General features: G+C 33.4%; 1 protein-coding gene across 1 annotated transcript; it reads right to left on the bottom strand.

Annotated features, from left to right (window-relative positions):
* Nucleotides 1–1825: 1825 nt before the first annotated feature.
* LOC143049693 (uncharacterized) lies at nucleotides 1826–10697 on the bottom strand. Its single transcript, XM_076223366.1, has 8 exons — nucleotides 10496–10697; nucleotides 9791–9893; nucleotides 8952–9120; nucleotides 8492–8677; nucleotides 7045–7286; nucleotides 4554–4760; nucleotides 3517–3877; nucleotides 1826–2025 (listed from the first exon to the last, which is right to left on the bottom strand). The coding sequence occupies exons 1-8, from the start codon at nucleotides 10496–10498 to the stop codon at nucleotides 2013–2015; spliced, it is 1284 nt and encodes a 427-aa protein (XP_076079481.1). The 5' UTR covers nucleotides 10499–10697; the 3' UTR covers nucleotides 1826–2012.
* Nucleotides 10698–11246: the final 549 nt, after the last annotated feature.

Genomic DNA, 11246 nt, shown 5'->3' on the forward strand with positions numbered 1-11246 from the left:
TACGAGTTGGTTGACCGTTATGGAATAACCGTTTCACAGATGATATCGGATATGTTCCTTATGTCGTAACTACAATCCCCTTCCCTTTTATGAATGCGACCTACCAAATTAGACTATTTACCGGATTTGTTATAACATGAGCAACACGACGGGTGCCACATGTGGATCAGGATCTGCTTTCCCTTCCGGAGCACATGAGATCACCCCCAGTTTTTGGTTGGGTTCGTGTTGATTATTCTTTAGTTTTCTATGTTGTGTCATGTGTACTATTGTTTGTCTGTTTTTTTCATTTTTAGCCATGGCGTTGTCAGTTTATTTTCGATTTATGAATTTGACCGTCCCTCTGGAATTTTTCGTTCCTCTTTTGTTGCAGTTGTGGAATCTCCTTTTTTCATGATAATTTGTCACAATAAGAATATTCAGAAGAAAACGAGAAAATTTAACTTCACAAATAAATTTCAACCAATCATTTGCCGAGAACAGATTTTTCACTAGTGAGGAGAACCATTTTTTTTCACACCGATCAAGAAATGTAAAAATAGCACAAAAGTTTGAAAATATATATTTCTTTAGCATTTTTAGTAAACCAAAAATATTATTATGACCCTTTTGACGTGCATGCTACACATTTAGAAATTTATTTCATAATTTTTTTATGGTATAATTAACTGTATATCTGGAAAAATAAATGCTACATACATATATATTTTTTATTTAAATACATTGAAACGAGTTCTAAATGCATCAATCAAAAATGTTATTACAAATTTTAACACAGAGTAATAATGTATACTTTTAAGAAAATGGAAAACATAAAGATCTCTAATAAATTAGATAAATACAATCTGTACAATGTCAGCTAACACAAATTACGGTTCATGTATTGTAAACATAATAAACTAAATATAATTTTTCAATGTACAATGTACGAGATAAAACGTACAACTTGTTACAGAAACTCCTACAAAAGGAATCAAATTAAGTCCATCATTTCCCTCATACAAACCATTACAATCTATTTACACTTGAGGATGTACGCTACTGTTGAAAAGAGGCATTTTAAAAGGCTGTTCCGAATAAAAGGGAATTTCAAAGTTGGGAAATAACGGAAATTAAAAAATCAGAAAAAAAGGTTGTGCCCTTGTTTTTTAGTTAAGCGCCATAAGAAATTTGGAAGGAAATGGTTTTCTTTTACATTTAACATTGGCACTTTTCTTTATCTTTCAAGAACTATGAAAAAATAACAGGAATTTAAAAAATCGCTTTAAAGTTTAAATTACGTGTAATGGTATAACAAACAGAAAAATAAGGAGTTAGTAGGCGTTTTTCTAAAGACACAAAATTGATAAAACCAGAAGCTTTCAAATATCTAACTAAAATCATAAAAATTATCAGCGAACAACCATAATTAATTGGATTCGTCACAGTTTTGTACAGTTTTTCAACTATCAATTAGAATCATGTATAACCCTTATTCCGTTCAAAAGAATATTCGTTGTTAATCTTTTGTTTTCCAATTGAAATTTAACGCCTATCTTCTTCCGGTGTTTACATAAACCTGCATGTACCTCTCCTTTCTTTGTGTTCGTTAGAACTAGACTCGGCAATGAAAACCAATGGAGGTAAACATAATTCATGTTCCTGCTCCTTGTAAACTGACGTAACACGGAACGGACAAACTCTCTGGATTGGTTATATCAATAATGGCGGACACTGTTGCTGCCGTGCCCCCTAATATGCCAATTATAACTATCTTGGTGTTTAAAATCTTTTGCCACATTGGAATGACGCTGAAAGTAGGTACAAATAAAGTTTAAAATCATGAAATTCCAGCACTTTATGGAGAAACATAATTTGTGAAAATAAAACATTGGCAAAACTTATTGGATCATATTGGACTTGTGGGGCATATTGGTCACTTTATAATTTAATCTTGGATGTTACACGTCTTCTGGTTGGCTGAATGTTTTTCGTTGTTCAGCGCAACATAATGTTTGTCATCAACGTTTTTTTCATGGTTTACTCCTTAAAAATAAAATTTAGAATGAAATTATAAAGAATGATTGTAATTTTTTTCTGACTATTCGAAATAACCTCAAAAATGTGGTGCACACTTTAAAATAACCCGCCACAATTCCTTGCATTTGTTTATTGTTCATGGAGTTAGTTCCCTTGGTGGATTAAATTTAATTTTTAATGATTTGCTGATTATGGTAGTTTTCTGTTACTCTTCAAACATTAAAGTACATAATAAATTCAACTACTAAGTACAAATGCTCTATTCAAACTCCGAATATGCGATTTTAAAACAGCCATTTAACCGTCTTCAGATTTCTTTTAATTATTTTTGTCATTTGCTGCTGTCGCATAGACGTTTTTCAAACATCACCGTTTGTTCGTAAGAAGGAAGGTATTCAAAAACAGAATTGAAACTTTTTTCAAGCGAAAAGAAAATATCAAAGTTAGCTGTGTAAGGTTTAACAATAAAGACAAAATGAAATTCCGGAATAAACCTTTTTTTAAAATTTGCAAAACAAGACATCATGTAAATAATATGAATGTGTTATCGATCCGTTTCTTTTACCCTTTCGCGCATCCTCAGTCGACGTACTGCCCGACAACTCAGAACACGACCGATCTCACTAGTTATTACAACTTTCATCACTTTTACAAACTCACGACACTCAAACAAAAGAACTTGATATAACAAACTCGAAGAAATGCGGATAATCATTTATATTGTTTTCTTCTTCTCTTAAAAAATTCGTTTCTCACAGAGACAGAACTCGCACCACTGGAAAAAAAACACTACACAAAAGATAAACACAAATTGTTTTTTGTTAAATAATTTGTAATTTCTGTATTTTATAAGTATCCTAAGAATTTATACATTTTTTATTCAGAAATAACTCGAAAATTGGCACACATAATCCTCTCGCGTAATCAAACCAAGTGGCATTTTAAAAAAGAGGGGTCCATGAACTCGTTTTCAAGTTAAATAAGTATGAATGATAAAAATCAGTCGAAAACTGAATCTTTTCCCGATAAGTCATAGTTTGACGTCGCGAAAATAACAATTTACGTTAGCAACGTCATTACCTCCCCTGTAACTGTATCGTATGCCCTTAAGTTGTCTTCAAGCCGCGCGTGTGCTGTTTTTTCGTCTTTCTAGTATGTAAAGTGTGTAAAGTGTTATCACACATGATGCTAAAATTATTCCACTAGAAAAGCGTTTCGGACGCATGACATTTATTATATTTTTCTTTGTAGACGCAGACGCTTATGTTCCCATTCTAAATAAGATTCAGTAGAAATTAACCTGCTTTTATTGATGTTATCGGAAAACAACAACCACGGTGTAAAAAGGTAGACTATATTTCTCTTGATGTCGATTACAATGTTATGGGAAATAATACGAGACAAATTAAATCACTGTTGTTATCAATATTCTTTAACAGGTACTTGTATCAACATTCAGTCACATCCGATGAAACATTACATGTACAAAATACTCACATTGGCTCGCTGATTCTTGTCCTTGAAGATGCCGGTGAACTGGCTTCCGACGCTTCACATTCAAATGCACCCTCACTTTCTTCCTCTCCAGTCAAATGGTCTAATAACGGAGAATACTCGATTGATTTCTGAGTCAACGTACCTTCTTTGTTAATCACGTGATGTGGGCCAAGTTTTAGCTCCTCATTTACATCTCTACAGAGTTTCATATAGAAAACACAAGGGAAAACGTAGGCTAATAACGTTGTGGCAGAACCTCCAACTAACGACAGGACCGTTCCAAAATGAGGTACACTTTCAGAAACGAAGAGGACTGCTAATACAATTATAGGACGAACCACACATCTTTTCCACGTGAACTCTGGAAATGAATAAAGGAAAGAATGTAACTCCTATTATGCTCGGAGGTGTAGTTAGTTTCGGATTTTTTTAAAGGCAGAATTTTCCACATTTAAAATTCCCTTAACCTTAACATTACCTTTTATATTTGAAATTTACATAGGCGGATCCAGGGGGCCCTGGGGGGCCCGGCCCCCCCCCCTTTCGTGGGAAAAATTTGGTTGATTATATAGGGAATCACTGAAGCATGACTGGAGAGGGCCCCCCTTAGGAAAAGTTATGGATCCGCCACTGATTTACTATCAATATTTACTTTCCGGTTACTCAAAAAGATAAAGAAAGAAAAAACCCATTCAAACAGAATGCAAATTGAAAGGCATCTAATTGATTTAGAAATTAACGATAAGAAATACTGCAAACTTAACAAAACGCGTCAAGAAGTTTAAAGAAATTCATGTACTCTCTTTGCTCTATAAATATGAATAAACACATTGTTATCGAATCAAGAAAATGATAGTAACACTTTTTGCTTCGAAGATATCTTTTTTTTTAAATTTTCGTCACTTTTACAGTTATCAGGTACCAGGATTATAATTTAGTACGCCAGACGAGCGTTTCGTCTACATAAGACTCAACAGTGACGCTCATATCAAAATAGTTATAAAGCCAAACAAGTACAAAGTTATAAAACTCCTTACCTTCCGGGACACCAACAATAGCTTCAAATTGTTGACAAATAGGATTCATAAAAATGACAAATCCGAATAGAAGGTGGACTGTTATCAAAATTTCTGTAATGTGAGCTAAATTACCAACAGACAGGCTTTTTAGTACGTTAACATTTACATCTCTACCATACGCCAGGTAGCCAGAGAGTGCCGTGGGCAGGTACATCAACAATACTACTGTAAAAGATAAATGAAGAAAGGGATTGAACGATCCAAAAAGATAGCTGCATTAGTAATCCCTTTGTTTTACTGATATAAAGTACTACCCTTGTTTTTGATAATATAAAGTACAACCCCCTTGTTTTTATAGATCATATAAGGTATCCCTTGTTTTTGTATATAAATTGCCATTTTTTTTTACTGAATCCGATATAAAGTAGTACCCTTGTTTTTATAGATATTAACTATTTGTTATGTTATATTCTATTATTACGTCCATCTTTCGCTTGGGAAACAAAGCCATGTTTTAATTCAAACATTTATAAAATACATTAGGTAAATTTAAATGGTCCTCCCCCCAAAAATAATAAAAATGCATGTGATAGAAAGATTTCATATCAGATGTATTACATTTTGTCGTCTGACGTCCGTAAACTTTTCACTCTGACGTTACGCACGATATTGCGTCTCAAATGGTAACGTCAAATTTTTACGTTTTACGGCGATTAATGATTATTGGAGATATTTTTTTATTTCGCTCGCAATTTTTGTTTTGAACATCAATATGGATACTTCTTAATGTTTGGTTGTACTAAGTATGCATGAAATATTTCCCACTGAAAGTAACGTAAGCAACAAACAACAAAATATATCGTATTAATTATTTGGGTAATGTATAAGTCTATATGAAATAAGATATATACGGCATGGTGGGTGCCAATGATACAACCCTCTACCAGAGACCAATTGACATAAAACGTAAAAAAATGCAATGTTTCTCCATGTAGATCTGAAAAAGAAGTAGACATATATTTTGCTTTAATTAAAAAAGTTCGTCGGGAATTACAAGTTAAACGGGTCTTGCTTATAAAATTCACCTTACTTTCTTTAATAACGGAACAATTAGATTAAGAAATGAAACGATTGTCAGAAAAAAAAAGATAATTAAAATGCATATATCATCTCATATGTTTACAAGCTTTGTATGATATGGTGAAGTATAAAGCCAAGCTTTAGGTCCAATTTTATTTGCACTTTCATGTTCTATACCTATGAATCATATTGCAGAGAAATAAAAAAAAATCTCAGTTTTACGCTTCCAAAATTTGAAAATTTGAAAAAGACGATTTTTTATCCTCTCGTAATACACAACTTTTTCACAACTTAAGAACCTCATCTAAACGAACAAACCCATTCATCGGATTATTTTTATGCTTTGTGGTCTTGTTGATAGTATCTGACAATCAAGAAAATTCTACATTAGGAAATATATATAGATGATCCACCATAAGCAGCGTCCCGAATCGACAACGTTGAAAACGTATGAAAATCGCCCAGTGGACAAACTTGCAAGACATTTCATTTCTTTGAAAACGAAGTCGTTTTGACTACGCAAATTATCAAAAAGTATGTAGCTGTTTTGCAGAGTTAAAGTACAATTACGGAAAAGCATTATTTAGTTTGCAACAAATCTAAATTTTCAATAAATAACGTCGCAAATGACAGTTTATTTGTAAAAAGCGGCGAAATCCGACATTGGACATCTTGCAAGACATTTTCCGGAAGCCGTTGCATTTTTATATATGGTGTGAGTGCTGCAAAAATTCGATTTTGATATGGTCTATCTATGTACTTTTGTGAACATAATTTACAGAAACGAAATTTCATATTATCTTATATTTTAAAACCTTTGAATTTTGATAACTTAACATTTTCCTAAATCTAACCATAATGAACACTTTTTGTTTTTGCCAAAAAATAGCGTTGGTCGTTACAGGAACGCATTTTTAGTAATATTGTAATACTTTATATATAAACATATTATCATTCATTCGAATTTCCGCGGATATAACACTGTTTTGAAGAACACAAACACCCCTGCTAAAATTATTATGCGTATAGTCTGTTACGTCTGACACGCATATTTTTGGCGTTTTGTCAATATGTTGTCCTTATTTAGACTTTTGTTAAATATAATAAAACAATTTGTAGTCTTTTCGAAATAGTATTTACCTGTTTAGTCTATGGATATAAATTTCATATAACTTAACTGTTATGATTTTATAGAAAAGCTGTTTATTAGTGTGGACTGGTTGATTACACGGTATTGACTCAATAACGTACGTAACGTCTCTTTGAACTTCTACGTGAGAACCACTTAAAAGGGTCAATATAGTAAACTGTTATTTTTCGCCATTGTTGAAGCATATGATAAAAAAAAATCGGCTCATGGGCTGACATTTAACCGTGGGCTGATAATACATCTGATATGAACAATGCTATGTAATAATAGTTAACCTACTTCCATATCCTAAGAGAGCACTTTTATAAAAATCATTTTTCTTCTTCATATCAGTAATAATTGTAGGAAAAATTGAGTGACCTGCTACAGCAAATACCATTTTTCCGCAGGCTGTAAATATCTTCAATGTACTTGTTTCGGAATGATGTACGATTGGTTGTTTGTGTTTGTCCATGACTGTTTGGATAACTATCAGCACACACGCTATTCCTGTAGATATAGTTGCACCTATACCGATATACCTATAAATAGGATACAAATTAGTAGCAAAACTACCAACACAATACTATCAAAAACGAAGTCGAAGATTTTGACTGTGATTAAATCAATTTTTAAGATAGATCTATTATGTATTGGTTTTAGATGTATGATAATTTGCTGATTTTCAATAATGCTTTTCGCAGAATTTTTGTGCATTCTATATTTAAATGCAAAGGTCTTTTTAAGAATACTAATTCATTCAGGTCATTAAAGATTGCATATTTTGGCGTTAATGTTGATTCACTTATAGGGTCTTTGCATCGGAACTAAACACATTTATTCAAAAACCAGTTGATGGCATGACACGGGTTATATTCTTCTCATATATGTTATGATGGTATGATACTAAACCCCTAACGGGAAGGATTGTGCCTGATATTCATATGATGAAATCATAATCTTTCAATCAGTTTAATTGAAGTCTGGAGCTGGCATGTCAGTTAACTGCTAGTAGTCTGTTGTTATTTATGTATTATTGTCATTTTGTTTATTTTCTTTGGTTACATCTTCTGACATCAGTCTCGGACTTCTCTTGGACTAAATTTTAATGTGCGTATTGTTATGCGTTTACTTTTCTACATTGGCTAGAGGTATAGGGGGAGGGTTGAGATCTCATAAACATGTTTAACCCCGCCGCATTTTTGCGCCTGTCCCAAGTCAGGAGCCTCTGGCCTTTGTTAGTCTTGTATGATTTTTAATTTTAGTTTCTTGTGTACAATTTGGAGTTTAGTATGGCGTTCATTATCACTGAACTAGTATATATATTTGTTTAGGGGCCAGCTGAAGGACGCCTCCGGGTTCGGGAATTTCTCGCTACATTGAAGACCTGTTGGTGACCTTCTGCTGTTGTCTTTTCTATGGTCGGGTTGTTGTCTCTTTGACACATTCCCCATTTCCATTCTCAATTTTATAATTCATTTAACTTTCAGAGACGGAAAAAGACAGATCTATTATTTCCTCGAGTTTTAATTCAAACTTATCAATATGAATAAGAAGATGTGGTATGAGTGCCAATGAGAAAACTCTCTCATCCAAGCCACAATGTATACAAAGTTAACTATCTGTTTTACAAATCTTTTAAGAATGTGACGTCTTCTATTAACTGTAATTTCAGTTGACTTTAATTAAGCCATCTAAAATTCATTTTCTAACCCTGTCATAGAAATGTTTAGTTAACGAATCTTACCAAAAGTTTTTAGGCGTTCCAAGACATGTCATTGGCGCCAAAATAACGCTCAGAACCAGTAACCAGTAACAGAAAGAAACGTCTGTGTAGTTCGCTAGTAATGTTACCACGTTATTTGCAGCAAGTACCATAAACACAACAGCCGTTCCAAAATTGAAAATATTGTTAGTAACTGTAACTAAGTTCCTGGAAAGAAAGAATAAATTTGTTATACCAATAAAAAATGAAGGAATCGTAATAGGAGTTGCAGTAAAAAGAGTATATTAACTATACATTGTATCGAAATATTACAAATAATTTGTATCTGTACTCGGCTCGATCGAAACAGGATAGAAATACTCGACAAAGCCTCGCATTCTACATGAAACTGTTTTTAAGCCTTGCACAAATAAATTTTATCTTTTAAGACAATGTATATAAAATCATTCTCTCTCTATATATATATAATGTCCTTGCATACCTGCCGAAAGTGCCAAAGGCTTTCTCTCCAATAATTGGGTAGGGGTCAGGCACGTGTGATCTATATTCGGGGTATCTGTCCTCGATCATCACCCAACATTTCCCTATCAGTGTAGCTGTGTATGCCGACTTCACTATGAATACAAAAATGAAAAAGAGGCCAATCCATCCTAAAAACACAAGAGTTTAAAATGAAAAAAAAATATACATTAGAAAGATTTATTCTCATATATTGTAGAAAATGTATTACTTTAGTTGGGTAATTCAAACTCAGAGTAATAAATTTGTAAATGTATATGCTTAGTTAAGATATATTCTTTTAAGAAACCTACAGTAGAGAAATTCATTTTCGAATCCATCCATGGGGATGGAGATACATTCAACGCCAAGTGGCAAATATCTCATGCATATCAGGATAAACTGTGATTACACTATGAGTCTTATTTTTGACGTGATAGTTCACTACAAATTAGTCCGCAGAAAGACCTGTCACCCTACATACACAAATTATTTTGAAATCGAATCGGCCATGCTTTGCCATTATTTCTATATGCTGAGTACTGGACGGAGAAGCAGCAAATACCAATTTACAAGTTAATGAATTGATCCAGTCGGGATTTGAATCTACGACAACCCACATTTAGGGCGAGCATATTATTACGAGAAGACCGAGCCGGTTGTCTACGATTTGATCATGAGCAAGAGTGAAAAACAAGTCATTATAAGGTAATCAAACATTGTATTTTCTTAAATACTGTATTTACTTTATAGACTTAGAAGAAAAGTAACTTTAGAATTCAAATATGAAGGCCTATCCGGGAGGAAACATTTAGTACATACCCGTATCTTCTACAGCTTTAGGTAGGGAAAGTACTCCAATACCGGCTATTGCTCCAATGATAAACATGGAAGATGTCCATACTGTCAACCCTTTTGGACCAGTCTTTAGAACATCAAGAGAATTATATTAAACATTTACTTGTTTATTTGTGTTTGTGATTTGTATAGCAACATTAGATTACTTTTCCATTGTCGGGTCCCCTTTGTAGTCGACCATGTGATACATATATTGTTTTTTTTTCTCTCAATGTTGAAGGCCTTTCTGGTGCTTATAATTCCTTTCATCCACTTCATTTGAACTTTGGTGGATAGTTGTCTCATTTCCAATCATACCACATCTCTTAAATATTTTTTTATAAATTTGAGGAGAAACATGGCTATTTTATGCATGGTCGTACATTGTATAATCATTCCTGTGAAAATTTAAAATCCCATTTGAAAAATTACTCGTCAGAAGGTGTCAGATAATTTGTTGCTTCTTTTGATTTTGTTCAAAAGTCTGCAGATAGTTACAGAACAGCTTATTATGATTACGGTCTCATAAAGTAAAGAAAATCTAATTATAGATTTTTTTTAACCCTTAATTCTTTTAATTCCAAGAATTATGATGAAAGATATTAAATATATCCATGGATCCTGTTTGTCATCATTTGTTTTATTTCCCGCGCTGAGTAGCCATTTCAAAAGAAAGCAAATCTAACTTACCATTTTACTACTAACCGTGTACTCCTGAAATAACTTAAAAACAGAAGACGACACTCTCCATCCTTTGAATACTCTCCTAGAAACGCATGTTGATTCCTCTATAAAACACAAGGGGAACACTTTCGGCTTTGTTGTTTTTGACGTTATGACAATGAAATGCTGTGACGTCGCCGTTTTCGCGTAGTCTGCTAACTCGGAGTCGCCCAAGCAAGCAGAGCTCCATTGTTTAGTATCCCAATACATGTATTATGAGCCATCGCTAGAAACTTTTTGAGTATTCTTGACAGCTTTGTTAATAACCCTCTCAACGAAATCCCGTAGCTTTCAGGGAGAGATATCCACGCTGTTTCAGCCCGAAACGAGATTATTTTTACCTGTTACAAATTTTTCGATAATGCAATAATTTAGCATTAAATATGTTGTTAAAGTTTTAACACTTGTATAACATTAAAAAAAACAAAGGTATACGAACGCAACATAGAAAACGAAAGACTGCGCAACTTGAACACCACCAACACACCAAGGTTGAACTTATGGAAAGGTAACACCAGGTCCTGCTACACATGTGCTTTATACAAGCAATAATATAGTTATCAAATATAGGAAATCAATGCGTCTGTCTGGTGGCGAAGAATTGAAAAAGCATTCAGGGGATGCAACTGTAACAACTTAAACATTTGCCAAACTAGAGGGATTGTGGTTGATGGAAACCCCTTTATCTGAAGATTTATGCAAAGTCACATAAAATTGA

This window comes from Mytilus galloprovincialis, chromosome 10 (genome assembly GCF_965363235.1).
Source record: "Mytilus galloprovincialis chromosome 10, xbMytGall1.hap1.1, whole genome shotgun sequence".
Classification (NCBI taxonomy): Eukaryota; Metazoa; Mollusca; class Bivalvia; order Mytilida; family Mytilidae; genus Mytilus; species Mytilus galloprovincialis.